General features: G+C 40.0%; 1 protein-coding gene across 1 annotated transcript in view; it reads left to right on the forward strand.

The window, feature by feature from the left end:
- cdh13 (cadherin 13, H-cadherin (heart)) overlaps positions 1-15,450 on the forward strand; it is a 1,114,907-nt gene that overhangs the window by 754,061 nt on the left and 345,396 nt on the right. The window contains exon 7 of the mRNA XM_059993490.1: positions 10,591-10,769. Within this exon, the coding sequence (XP_059849473.1) occupies positions 10,591-10,769 (179 nt within the window). The remainder of the gene's footprint in view (positions 1-10,590; positions 10,770-15,450) is intronic.

A 15,450-nucleotide genomic window follows, 5' to 3' on the forward strand; every position in this document is an offset into this window, starting at 1 on the left:
CAAAATTCAAGGTGCAATTAGCCTGATGGAAGTTCAAGGAGCTGGGTTAGGTACAATAGACAGTGTTTTAAGCAAAGAGAGGAGGAATGGGCTAAGAATTCTATACTTGAATGCGCATAGTGTCAGAAATAAGACAGATGAGTTTGAAGCTCAGATGAAAATGGGGAACTACGATATTGTTGGGATAACGGAGACATGGCTGCAAGGGGATCAGGCCTGGGAATTGAGTGTACTAGGGTATACGTGCTATTGTAGAGACAGAAATATGGGAAGAGGGGGTGGGGTGGCCCTGTTGGTGAGGAATGAGATTCAGTCCTTAGCAAGAGGTGACTTGGGAACAGGGGAAGTAGAGTCTGTGTGGATTGAGCTGAGGAACAGTAAGGGTAAAAAGACCCTAATGGGTGTTGTGTACAGGCCCCCAAACAGTAGCGTGGATATTGGGTACAAGTTGATTAGGGAGTTAACATTGGCATGTGCTAAAGGTAATGCAGTCGTTATGGGAGATTTCAACATGCAGGTGGACTGGGAGAATCAGGTAGGTGCTGGACCCCAGGATAGGGAGTTTGTGGAGTGTCTAAGGGATGTATTTTTGGAACAGCTTGTGCTTGAGCCAACCAGGAACGAGGCTATTTTGGACTTGGTGATGTGTAATGAACAGGAATTGATAAGTGATCTTGAAGTAAAGGAGCCATTAGGAAGTAGTGATCATAACATGATAAGTTTTTATCTACAATTTGAGAGGGATAAGGGCAGATCAGAGGTGTCAGTGTTGCAATTAAATAAAGGAGACTACAGAGCCATGAGGGAAGAGCTGGCCAAAGTTAAATGGGTGGATTCCCTGGCAGGAAAGACAGTGGATCAGCAGTGGCAGATATTCTTGGGGATAATACAAAAGATGCAAACGCAATTCATTCCAATGAGACGGAAGGATTCAAAGAGGGGGAAGGGGCCACAGTGGTTGACAAAGGAAGTCAGAGATTGTATAGCATTAAAGAAAAAGAAGTATGACAGGGCTAAGATGAGTGGGAATACAGATGATTGGGAAAGTTTTAAGGAACAGCAGATCTTGACTAAAAAAGCAATACGGAGAGAAAAAATCAGGTATGAGCTCAGTCTAGCCAGGAATATAAAAGGGGATAGCAAAAGCTTTTTAGCTATGTGAAGAGAAAGAAGATAGTTAAGAACAATGTTGGCCCCTTGAAGAATGAATTGGGAGAAATTGTTATGGGAAACAGGGAAATGGCAACAGAATTTAATGTGTACTTTAGATCTGTCTTCACCAGGGAGGACACAAGCAATCTCCCAGATGTTTGGATGGGCCAGGGTCATAAGATATCAGAGGAATTGAGACAGATTGACATTAGGAAAGAAACTGTGATGAGTAGACTGGTAGGACTGAAGGCTAATAAATCCCAGGGTCCAGATGTTCTGCATCCGAGGGCTCTAAAAGAGGTGGCTCAGGAAATTGCGGATGCATTGGTAATCATTTTCCAATGTTCCTTAGATTCAGGATTAGTTCCTGAGGATTGGAGAGTGGCTAATGTTATCCCACTTTTCAAGAAGGGAGGGAAGGAGAAAACAGAGAACTATCGCCCTGTTCCCTAACGTCAGTCGTGGGGAGGATGCTTGAGTTCATTATTAAGGACGAAATAGTGGCACATTTTGATGGCAGTAATAGAATTAGGCCAAGCCAGCATGGATTTACCAAGGGCAAATCATGCTTGACTAATCTGTTGGAGTTTTTTGAGGGTGTAACAGGGATGTTAGACGAGGGTAAGCCAGTGGATGTTGTGTACCTAGATTTTCAGAAGGCATTCGATAAGGTGCCACATAGGAGATTGGTGAGTAAAATCAGAGCTCATGGCATTGGGGGCAGGGTTTCAACATGGATAGAAAACTGGTCGGCAGATAGAAAGCAAAGGGTAGCAGTGAATAGGTGTTTCTCAGACTGGCTGGAGGTGACTAGTGGGGTACCACAGGGCTCTGTATTGGGACCACAGCTCTTTACGATTTATGTCAATGATTTAGATGAGGGCATTGAAAACTATATCAGCAAGTTTGCTGACGATACTAAACTGGGTGGCAGTGTGACATGCGAAGAGGACATTAGGAGAATACAGGGAGACTTGGATAGGCTGGGTGAGTGGGCAGATACTTGGTAGATGTCATTCAATGTGAATAAATGTGAAGTTATCCACCTTGGAAGCAGGAACAAGAGGGCAGAGTATTGTCTGAACGGTGTCGAGTTAGGTAAGGGAGAAATGCAAAGAGACCTAGGAGTCCTAGTTCATCAGTCAATGAAGGTGAATGAGCAAGTGCAACAGGCAGTGAAGAAGGCAAATGGAATGTTGGCCTTTATTACAAGGGGAATTGAGTACAAGAGCAAGGATGTCCTTTTGCATTTATACAGGGCCCTGGTGAGACCACACCTGGAATATTGTGTACAGTTTTGGTCTCCAGGTTTGAGGAAGGACATTCTGGCAATTGAGGAAGTGCAGGATAGATTCACTAGGTTGATTCCTGGGATGGCAGGGCTGTCTTACGCAGAAAGATTGGAGAGATTGGGCTTGTACAGACTGGAATTGAGGAGATTGAGAGGGGATCTGATTGAAACGTTTAAGATAATTAAAGGATTTGATAGGATTGAGGCAGGAAATATGTTCCAGATGTTGGGAGAGTCCTGTACCAGAGGGCATGGATTGAGAATAAGAGGTCAGTTATTTAAAACAGAGTTGAGGAAGAACTTCTTCTCCCAGAGAGTTGTGGAGGTGTGGAATGCACTGCCTCGGAAGACGGTGGAGGCCAATTCTCTGGATGCTTTCAAGAAGGAGCTAGATAGATATCTGATGGATAGGGGAATCAAGGGATATGGGGACAAGGCAGGGACTGGGTATTGATAGTGAATGATCAGCCATGATCTCAGAATGGCGGTGCAGACTCGAGGGGCCGAATGGTCTACTTCTGCACCTATTGTCTATTGTCTATTATCACCCTTTAGAGTTGTACAGGACAACTTGCAATAAGAGACATTTCATTTGCCATATTCTTCCAAGTATACAAAGGACATTTGGATTTCTTCATCGAGTAGCTCTGTGTGGTTTCTCTATTCAAACAATATATGGCTTTTCTAGACTTCCTTCTGCAATGGATAATTACATAGTACACCATCTGCTAAATATATATCACTGCACTGATCGTTGTGTATCCTTCTGCAGACTTAATGTCCTTCTTGCAACTTCCTTTTCTACCTTTCTTTATGTCACCAGCATTTTTTCCTTCATTTCATATTGATTACCAAGTTTTGAGGGTCCAGCTTCGATTCTTCCAGTCCCATTGGATACCAGCCTGAAAATCATCTACCTGTATTCAATTGGTTTACTATGAGATAGCTAGTCCTCTATACATGGTGCCTTATTATTCCTATTTCATCTCTTGAATAATGCAGTCTAGTATCCTTTTACAAGCACTTCATCAAATAGATTTTGGAAATCTGGTCACCCTACATTTACTAGCTTCTCATAATCCACAGTGCTTGATCCTCGTACCAAAGACCAATACACTTTCAGAACTAAATGACTACCACCCGACTGCACTGATACCAATTATCATGAAGTGATTTGAAAGGCCGGTAATGGCAAACATCAAAAATTCCATTCCTGCCACACTGGACAGTCACCAATATGCTTACCAACAGAACCATTTGACAACAGATGCCATAGCATCTGTCATGCACCTGGCCCGCACGCACGTAGAGTATAACGACACTTATGTCAGAATGCTGATTCTGGTTTTCAGTTTGGCATTTAGCACTATTGTCTGACAGACTATTGCAAAAGCATCAGTCTAAATACACCACTGTGCAACTAGGTGTTGGACTTCCTAACAAACAGAGTACAGATAGTCAGGATGCACAATCACTCCTCCCTCTCCATCATCCTCAAAATGGCTGCCTCCCGGGGTTGTGTGATAGCCCAATTCTGTATACTCTGCTCACACATGGGCCAAACACCCGAGCAACCACATTGTCAAGTTCACCAAATGTGTGACAGTGGCGGGGGTCAGCATCGACAATGATGAGACAGTCTCCAGAAAGGAACTGGAAGAGCTTGACGCCAGGAAGAGAACTTCCTCCTCGATGGCAGCAAGACAAAGGAGATGGTTATTGACTTCAAGAGAACTCACACCAGTTACAACCCGCTGTACATCGGTGGTTCAGCAGTGGAAACTGCAAGCAACATCAAACTCCTGGGAGAGGGCATCTCACAACCTCTCATTCTGCCCGCACACATTCTATACCAAGCTCGTGAATGCCTCTACTTTCTAAGGATGCTGAGGAGAATTGGACTATGCTTATCCATACTGATGACTTTCTACAGATGCGCAGTAGAAAGTATCCTAACTTGTTGCATCACTGCAATAGTACGGAAACTGCACTGTCAGCAGATGGGAAATCAGAACTACTCTTTTCTTCCAGTAACAGAAAAAAAACCAGCAATATCATGAAGGATCCCACTGACTCTCTTGTGGACTGTTTGTCCTATTCCCATCAGAGAAGAGGATACATAGCATCCATGCCTGGATCAACAGCCACAAAATCAGTTACAGTCCTGAAGCAGTAAGGTTGATCAATATCTCTGCCCATTATCCAGCCACTGCTACTTTATCATTTCCTGTCAGTCAACTTACGTATAGACTCTCCTGTACCTAGCATCATTTTCTGTACTTACGAGGGGGCGATTGATAAGTTTGTGGCCTAAGCTAGAAGGAGATGAGTTATACAGCTCTTGTTACTTGCATATGCAGGTCAACTCTTTGAGTGATTATGCAGAAAGGTTGAAGTTAATAACTCATCAGAGGTGATTGATAAGTTTGTGGCCTAAGGTAATGAGTTATTAACCAAACTTTCTGCATAATCACTGAAAGAGTTGACCTGCATGTGCATGTAACGAGAGCTGTATAACTCAACTCCTTCAACCTTACGCCACGAACTTATCAATCACCCCTGCTGTGGACACTTTCTGGAGGTCCATGATCCGTATGCTCCACGACCACTGGACTAAGTGTGTAACTGTAGGAGGGGACTATGTTGAAAAATAAACGTGCTAGGTTTTCTAAAATGGACTCCTTGTACCTTAGGCCATGAATTTATCAATCACCCCTCGTATAATCAATCAATGCTTGTGAGCACTCTTGTGTTTTTATATTTATTGTGTTTGTTTTACTATTGTGCTCTTTATTTTGTTGTGTTTTTAATATGCTGCAGCGGATCCAAAGTAACAATTATTTTGTTCTCCTATGCACTCGTACGGGACATGACATTAACAATCTTGAATCTTGTTACATCCTGAAAGAACTCTAATAAATTTTACAAACACAAATTTTCTTTCATAAAGCCATGTTGACTCTACTTTATTACATTATTATTTTCCAAATGTCCTCCTGAATAATAGATTCCACCATGTTTATAATGATAGATGTAAGGCTTTCTAGTTGAAAGTTTGCCTTTTTGCCTGCCTTCTTGACTAACAGTAAAACTTCCATACGCCTTCCTATAGGTTAGACAAATAAAATTAGCAAAGGTTGCATCAATGATGGACTTACAGAGTGTGCCCAAGAAGGTTACCTGGATCAACACATTATGGAATCAACTAAGGAATGTGTTACTTTATGGTTATGTATAATGAGAAAAAAATTAATATATTGAAGGAACCTCATGAAAAATACAATGTTCCATTTAAGAGTGAGAAGCACAAGTCTAAAAGTAGGCTACATGGTTGGCACAACATTGTGGGGTGAAGGGTCTGTCATGTACTGTAGATTTCTATGATTCTATGATTCTGCAACTATTGTTTTGAACTTAAGTAACAGCAGTTAAAATATCCATTTGCAAAATTAGCTAACATAGGAAATAGGTTATGAAGTGAAATGGTAGGTAAACACTGGATAACATGTCAGGAAATCATAGAGTAAATTTATCTATGAACACTGCAGTGTCTTCCTCATGAGCCCCACTAATTTAAAAAAAAATTGAACATTATTATTATTACTACTGCCTGTTATGCTGCTTGTACTTAGGACAGCAATGTAGGTCCTCCACCTTTGGTCTTGTTCAGGGCTTCCTTCATTGTGTCAGTAGCTTTTTTTGGTTTTCCTTTCTGTCAGCCACGCAAGTCCCATTTGGACTCTCAGGAATACTGTTGCACCCAGTTGCAGAAGGATGCTTCCTTGCTGTCTCCAGCACAATTTTGTTTTTAACAGTCAGAGCTGTTAGCCCGGAGCTAAACCCTCAAACCTGCAGGACTAGTGGACCACTTAGTCTGGCCTCTACCCTTTGACCTGTTTGACATGGGTGACCCTACCAAGGACCACAGCATAAAACACCAATTCCAACCAACATAGCTCTCCAGGTCATTGAGCCACACAAGTCTCCAAACCAAGGTTGTGGTCCTATTGGAAGTTTGTTTTATTTTTTTATATGTTCTCGTAATATTAATGGGGCCATATATAGTGATTTATTTCCCTTGTATTTTTTTCTCTTATTTCAGTCCAAATTGACTCTATATCTAGGTTGTCTGAGCTAAGGTCATTTCTCACTTTTGCACGCTATGTCATTTTCTGGTTAACACATCTGCCTGGCTTCTGCGTTCGTTCTGCCTAATCTTCTAAAATGTCGAGCCACCTCTACTAGTGGTAAGACAGTATCCATAGAGGAAGAAACAGAATTAATGCTTAAAATTACTCTTCTTTCTGGTCCATTAACTGAACTTCCTCAGATTTCCAAGCCTGCATAAAAATAAGGTAATCAATATTTCCATATTGCCTAATTGCTGGTCTTCTAAGGAATATGTTAATTTATTTTATGATTATGTATAGTAAAAGGTATAATCTTTCTTTGACCCAAAGTTTTGTTGTGATATGTGAGGAAATTCTCCATGCAGATCATATCCCTACTCCTCATTGCAATCATATCAGGATTTAACATCCTTGAAATAAAACCCCTTGACAATGGCCTGAAGGCCTCAGCATCCACTCAGTCAAAATAAAGTTCTTTAAACTAAAGCAAATATTTGTTTGTCCTGGGATTGGAAGCAGTTGAGCAGGTTGTGAAAGATGATTGGAATACAAACTTCCCATTAAACAGACCTGGACATGACTCCTTTGCTTACACTGTAATGAAAATAGCAGAAACAATTCCTACTGGGTCTTATTAATCCTCAGTCCATTCTGATAATGAGATGTTCACCCAGTTCCCCAAGAATGCATATTTACTGAAGACTTATGGTTTCAAATTTAAATCGTGAAATTATGAAGAATGAAGGTAAATGCTAGGCACTTTGTGGAAGGGACAATGGGAGGAATTTTAACCTTTCAGAATCGGAATTTATTATTATGTGACCCCAGCAGTACATTGTAATACACAATAATAAAACTGTAAATTACAATTATAATTGAATAGGTAGTGCAAAAAGAGAAAAAAAAGTAAATAGTGAAGTAGTGTTTATGGGTTCAATGTCTATTCAGAAATTTGATGGCAGAGGGGAAGGAGCTGTTCCTGAATCATTGAGTGCATTCTTTTATGCTCCTGTACCTCCTCTCTGATAGTAGCAATGAGAAGAGGACATGTCCCTGGTGATGGGGTGTCTTTAATAACCATATAACAATTACAGCACGGAAACAGGTCATCTCGGCCCTTTTAGTCCGTGCCAATGCTTACACTCACCTAGTCCCACTGGGCCGCACTCAGCCCATAACCCTCCATTCCTTTCCTGTCCATATACCTATCCAATTGTACTTTAAATGACAATACCGAACCTGATTGAAGCCGCCTTTTAGAGGCATCACTCCTTGAAGATCAAAGGTTCAAAGGTCAAGTTTAATGTCAGAGAAATGTATACAATATACATCCTGAAATGCTTTTACTTCACAAGTATCCACAAAAACAGAGAAATCCCCCAAAGACTGAATGACAATTGAATGTGAGAACCCCAAAGTCCCCCCCCAGCTCCCCACTCCTGAGCGTAAGGAGCAGCGGGCAACGATCCCCCCACCCCCTCACCAGCAAAAAAAGAGCATTGATACTGTCACTAAGCCCAAGTGTGTACTAAGCAATAGCAATGACACAGACCAAAGTTACCCCAAATGCTTCGCATTTCATCTGAAATTCGACAACCCTCAGGTTCTTTCTCTCCCTGGCAAGGGAGAATGAGAAGTCCCCCATTTTCACAGCGAACAGGAGACATAACAACAACCAGCTAGTTTACGATGTTAAAAGTCTGCTTTGTGGCTTTTCTCAAGCTCTGTGGCTGAAGATCGTAAAGACCTTGGGTCTTCGGGCCTACAGCGAAAGATTTTTCAGCTTCCCTGACAACATACGAGTCTCCTGCTGTGACACCGACCCTCAATCCGTCTGTCTCCAGAGTCCCACAATCTTAGGCTTCTGAACACGATTGAGATTCTCAGGCCAAACCCTTGGCACGTTGAATAGCGGCCAGTCGTGGAACTCCGACAACGAGTCTCATTCCTGCAAAGAGCCGAGGCCTACGTGTAACTCCAGATCAGGGTCTTCAAAAGAATCCTGGAAGGGAAAAATAAAGATATTAAAGGTAGAAATAGAGCTGTTTCTGAAGATGCAAGCAAAGGAGTTGCCTTTTGGCACCATCATCCCTCCTAAGCTTCATTATGGCTAGTGTCCTTAAAGGAGCTGACTGAGTTTACAACTCTCTGCAGCTTACTTTGATCCTGTGCCGTGCCCCTTCCCCATGTCAGATAGTGATGCAGCTGGTCAGAATGCTCACCATGATCATATGTAGAAATTTGTGAGTGTGTTTGGTGACATACCAAATCGCCTCAAACTCCTAATGAGATCTAGCCACTGTCATGCCTTCTTTGTAACTGCATCAATATGTTGGGCCCAGGATAGATCCTCAGATGTTTAAATTGCATCCCCTTTCCACTTCTGATCCCTCGATGAGGTCTGGCATGTGTTCCCCCATCTTACTCTGTCTAAAGTCCACAATCAATTCTTGCAAAAGTAATATTAATTTAATTAGCTTAATATATCTTGTGATAGCTATACGATGTGTTTTTTTGTTTTTGCAATGCTATCCAACTTTGATGTGTTACACTTCTAAATTACCTACTGGATGATAAATTGAAGTTCTGCACCTTTTAATTTGCCCCATTCTTCCCTGGTGATAATATGCTTTAGTGTGGTGCCTTAGCCAAAGGCCAATCTTTCAAAGTTAGACTGTACTTATGTCAGCAACCTACTCGTTCATGACATCTGAGATTAATTCAAATCTACTTCCCCCTCCCCCCCAAAAAAATGCATCTGTACACCCCTTCACTGAAATTGAAACATGGAAATGTGCAGTCTGTTTGTTTCTGAGAATTATGATAGTTCTATTCTGGGAAAATAAATAGGATAAACTTACCAGAAGTGCACTGCACACTGCACTGCATATGTTATCTTCACTACAGAAAAAACATATTTACAGTTCTCTGAATGGTTGTAGTATGGTATACTGTATGTTTGTTTTGTTAGTGAGTTCCAATCCCATGGATGCCAGTGAATGAAAAGCATCTTTCTGTTTCAACATGAGAGTGAACCTATCTTGCAGCCCAAGGAATAATCTGTAAATATGATGATGTAGCCTTCTGCCCTCAGCATTTGTACAGACACTTGGAGACTATTTTCTCAACAAGCCCCAAGAATTGCCTTTGAAATCCTCCTTTTTTTTTCCTTTTCTAAATCTTATTGATGCTTGCTTCACAAAATTGATATAAGTATCAGAATCAGGTTTAGTATTCCTGATGTATGTCATGAAATTTGTTGTTTTGTGGCAGTAAGGCAAAAAAAAAATTACTCTAAGTTTTAATATAAAGAAGAAAAGTGAGGTAGTGTTCATTCAGAAATCTGATGGTGGAGGGAAAGAAGCTGTTCCTAAAACGTGATGACTTTTTGTAGTTCCTGTGGATTGAAACATCCAGACTAGAGTGGGTGGAAGATGCTGGTCATAGATCCCAGACACTGACTGGGCCATCTTGATTGTGTGAGTCTAAAGCTAGTGAGTAATGGGTTTGGCTGTGTATTTAGTATTTCAATAATATTTGAGTAGTTTTGTATCTGTGTTGGTTGAGTCTTGTTTGTTTAAATAATTCATTAGGGGTTATATGTATAAATGCATGAATTGCATATGTCATCACGCTAACGTGTAGTAAGTGTGCATGCCTCACTTAAAGTAAACTCGGTCTGCACTTTTGGACTCCTGAGTTTTCCTTTGAGTTAGCTTAATGTTTTGAAGTTACCAAAACATAACAGGTTCCTAAGTGGTTCCCACATTCTCAAGAACTTCATGTAAAGTTTAGGAAGAACTATAGTGAGGAAAAAATCGTATTTGCTTCAAATCATTCCTTGCTGATGTGAACATCCAAATTTCAAAAGCAACAATGAACTTACCACTGTCTACGTCGCAGCAGTGATAATGGCTGAACAGATATTTATTAGGAGCATATCTAGAAATATTTATCTTAACTGTTGCAATGAGATATGCTATCAGTTAGCAATTATCCCCATGGCTCTTTTTCTAGGAACTACTGTGATGCGAATGACAGCTCATGATGCAGATGACCCCAGTACAAACAATGCAGTTCTGCGCTACAGTATCATAAAACAAACACCAGAGACACCATCTCCAAACATGTTCTACATCGATCCCGAGAAAGGAGATATTGTCACAGTTGTGCCTCCATCAATGTTAGACCGAGAGGTGAGTGCCTGCTCTGTCTTTGATTTATGCGTTTACTTGCCTAGTGTTCACATCTGTGATATGTGGTACCATGTGGCTCAAAGATCAGCACTTCTTTGAACATCCTTAAGTAACTTTGTGTGATGTACAAATCTAATTTCCTGGGAAAGCTGTTTACATTAATTGGACTTTTTTTCCAAAATACAGAGTTATAAAATGAAGAATTGAGTAATGTTCAAAAAAAGTTAATTGCAACATTAATTCAGTATTATAATTACATGAGAGAAGTCCCCATTTGTTTTGGCCTGCAACTGTGATTATTTTGTTTAATCCTATCACGACTCATCATTTGTCAGGAGGATGCCAAGATACTGACCTTGGCATTCTACTGTCTCCAATGTACACACTTTGAATAGAATGTATCTTACTGTCTAGCACTTATTTCCCCTTTGGGCTGTAAGAAGAAATCTTTGCAACATTACTGTTAAGTTTAAGTTTGCTAAATTCCACTACAGTATTACTTAGGGTTGTGGATTCCATAGCTCGAAGACTTTACTTTCAGTTCCATTCTCTTACCTAGACATTGCCTCAGGCTAATCCAGAGAAAAACAACAACCACGGTTTATATCCTTCACTAAGTGGGTGAATTTATCCTCTCCACCACAGAAGTACCAGAATAGCAGTGAGAAATTTTGATTTAGTTGACAGTTGTTCTTTGAAGGAAATGGAGCCAAATATGCTGATAAAGAACAATTAGATGGCTAACACAGATTTGGTGATCAAATTAGACGGCAAGTGTACACAACTGGTGATCAAATGAGATTTTCATGCTTCAAGTACTTTCAGCTCTGTTTATCATTCAACTTCATTGTCTCTTGGTCCCTTATATCTCAGATACGAAAGTTTCACAGTCTCTGATCAAACCTCTTCATACCATATCTTCTAAAAACCTCTATCTTCAACAAATTTCTGTATCTACCTCTGCAACTTTCTATCAGTACCTAGTTTTCCTTTGTGCCTATTTAGCTACCAAGACTCTATGGAGTAGTCCTAATTATCTTTTTTAATGATCCTCCTTAATTTTCAGCTGTTTAACACCTGTCAACTTTTTATAGTCTTTCATGGATTGCAATACCATGTCTCTGTGAATAGCTTGCATTGTTTTTGTGTGTTAGGTGTGCAAGCTGCTCTCACTATTTAAAACCCCACTTGTCACTTCCTTTTTTAAGAAGCAACTTCTATTAAAACAGATGAATTGTACCTAATGTTCTTTCTGTTGGTTGTAATAGCACATAAATTAGCACAGCCCCAATAGATAGATTGGTTTTAGCTCCTTTGTTAACAGAGGAGTTATGCCAAAATCCTTTCTATGTTAATGTTTTATATGGCTCTTAAAGGCTGACTTAAGATGATACTCAGCATTATCCCGGTCATATTGTATGCAAAAGCAATTTATGCTTCAGCATTCAAGAGGTAACAAATAAGATTTATTGGAAGAGTTTTGCAGCAAGGTAAGTCATGTGTCACACTTTCAATATAGCAATTACGTAATTAGGCCATACTAAACATTGCAGTAATCTATACAGTTGTCAAGGTACAACCTATAAATTTTAACTGAAAATATTTGACTTCAATGTACTGAATAAGTTCACTCACTGAACTGACTCCAAAACTTTTAAGGATTCTACAACATTTGTTCTCAATATTATTTATTATTTATACTTTCCTCTGTTTGCAGTTTGTCTTCTTTTGCACATCGGTTGTTTTTCCAGCTAGGCGTGTAGAGTTTGTTGATTCTATTGTGTTTCTTTGTTTCTGCTCTGAATACCTGCAAGAAAATGAACCTCAGGGTAGTATATGGTGATATATACAGGCTTGGATAATAAAGTTATATTGAACTTTGAACAATGAAAATACTTATAAGGCAGTTCAAAGTTGTCAAATGTGACTGATAGCAGTAACCCATAACATGCATTATTTTAAATTGCTGTGATCTGCCATCACTGGGCAATGATTTTCCCACCTTATATTTGCTCATCTTAATGTAGGATGCAATAGTTACCATTCTAACGCTATGTCCTTGTATGATGTTAAAGAAAAATATTAAACATATATAATGAATTAAGGATGAGAAGGGCTTTTGTGTAGAAGGGAACATCTAGCTCACATAGCTCCAAACTGTGACTCAAGTCATTGTGTGCTGTATATGATATCCCAGTATGTTCTTCTCTTTCAAATATTTATACAGTTTCCTTTGAAACCTATAATTGAATTTTTTTTCCATCCCATCAGGGTATGCAAATCCACATTTATAAAAAGTATCACCTCATTTTGCTTCTGGTATTTTGCCACTCAACAGTTTTTTTTTCAGAATCAGTATCAGGTTTGTTTTCAATGACTTTTATGTTGTGGAATTTGTTGTTTCGTGGCAGCAGTACACTGCAAAGGCATGAAATTACTATAAATCACTAAATAATTAAAAAGTGCAAAAGTGAATAATGAGGCGTGTTCGTGAGTCCATGGATCATTCAGAATTGGGGGAGAAGGCAGGAGAAGGAGATTGAAAGGGATATTACTCAATGAGCTGAATGGCCTATGTCCTATGATCGTAAGGAAATCACAGGTCCATGAGCCAATCCTCATCAGAGGATCAGAGTTAGAGAGGGTCAGCAACTTTAAATTCATCAGAGTTATCAATTTGGTGGACCTGTCCTGGGCCCAGCACATAAGTGCAGTTATGGTGAAAACACAGCAGTACCTCTATTTCATTAGGAGCTTGCAAAGATCTGAGATTCGGCATGAAATTGAAAACTTTGACAAACATCTATTGATGTATAGCGGTGAATATATTGACTGACTGCAACGCAGCCTGGTATGGAATCACCAATGCCCCTGAAAGGAAAATCCTATAAAATGTAGTGGATACAACCCAATCCATTACAGGTAAAACCCTCCCAATCACTGGGCGCACCTACATGAATCTTTGTCACAGGAAAGCAGCCTCAATTGTCAGTGACCCCCACCGTCCAGGTCATGCCCTCTTCTCACTGCTGCCATCAGGAAGAAAGTACAGGAATATCAGGACTCACACCACCAGGATCATGAACAGTTACTACCCCCTCAACTATTGTGCTCTTGAACCAAAGGGGATAACTTCACTCAACTCACTTGCCCCATCAAATGTTTCCACAACCTATGGACTCACTCTCTAGGACTCTTCATCTAATGTTTTCAATATTTATTGCTTACTTATTTATTATTATTATTTCTTTCTTTTTGTGTTTATTGAGTTGACTTTATTACTGACATCCTTCACGGACTTGAGGAGTAACAATGTTTACATTACATCTCCATCTAAATGTGTGCAATGTGCATAGAAATACAATTGTATCAGTCTGAATTAATTGGTCAGATCGCCTGGTGGAAGAAGCTGTCCTGGTCCTGGCTTTTATGCTGTGGTATCGTTTCTCGGATGGTAGCAGCTGTGGTTGGGGTGACTCGGGTCCCCAGTGATCCTTCGGGCTCTTTTTATGCACCTGCCTCTGTAAATGTCCCAAATAGTGGGAAGAAAACCAAGGACGAGAGGAAACTCTATCTAAATCATTCAGTGCGAGTATTCAGACACCTGTACCTCATCCCTGATGGTAGTAAAGGAAGAGAGCATGTCCTAGATAGTGCAGCACTTTTCAATCCTGTCCTTTGGAGCCTCCGTACCTTGGTGTAAAGCAAACAGCCAGAAAGCATTCCACCATGCATTTATTGTAAGATGTTTCCCCAAATCTCCTTGAGCTCCTAACAAAGTGGAGCCACTGGTCTACCTTCTTCATAATCACATCAATGTGTAAGGCCCAGGACACATCCTCTAAAATATTGATGCCCAGAAACTTGAAGCTATTCACTTTTTCCATCACTGACACACTGAGAACTGTTGTGTGTTTTCCCAATATTTAAAACACACTTGCATAGGTAAGAGTTTAGAGAGATATGAGCCAAAGGTGGGCAAATAGGATTGGTTCAGATCACAAGGCGATAAATTATAGTAGCAGTATTGAGCTATTCGGCCCATTGAATCTGCTCTGCTATTTCATCATAGCTGATTTATTATCTCTCTCAACCAGATTTCCCTGCCTTTGATACCCTGACTAATCAAGAACCTGATAATTCAGCTTTAAAGATATTCAATGACTTGGCACCTAAAGCCATCTCTGTCAATGAATTCCACAGATTCACTATCCTCTGGCTAAATAAATTTCTCCCCATCTGTGTTCTAAATGGACATCCCTCTAGTCTGAGACTGTACCATCTGCTCCTAGACTTCCCCAGTATAGGAAACATCCTTTCCACATCCACTCTATTAATATCTTTCAATATTCAATAGGTAATCAATGATATCCCCCTCATTTTCTCTAAACTCCAGTGAATATTGTTACGTACCCCGTAACTGGGTGTCTGACCTACAGAGAAAGAAGAATCCGTTGGAGTCTGGTGGTACTATATTCAAAAGTGTTTATTAATAAAATAAGCAAATCAATATCAATAATGCAAATATATAGATAATACATGTTAGCAATAATAAACCTAAACGTGTAGGAATAATAATCAATAATAAACAAGCTCTATCAATGTCTATGGGATAATGAATTGTCATATAAAAGTATAAAGTTCAGTTCAGTTCATACGTCCTGAGGTAGATATGGTTGTT

This window comes from Hypanus sabinus, chromosome 17 (assembly GCF_030144855.1).
Source record: "Hypanus sabinus isolate sHypSab1 chromosome 17, sHypSab1.hap1, whole genome shotgun sequence".
NCBI lineage: Eukaryota > Metazoa > Chordata > Chondrichthyes > Myliobatiformes > Dasyatidae > Hypanus > Hypanus sabinus.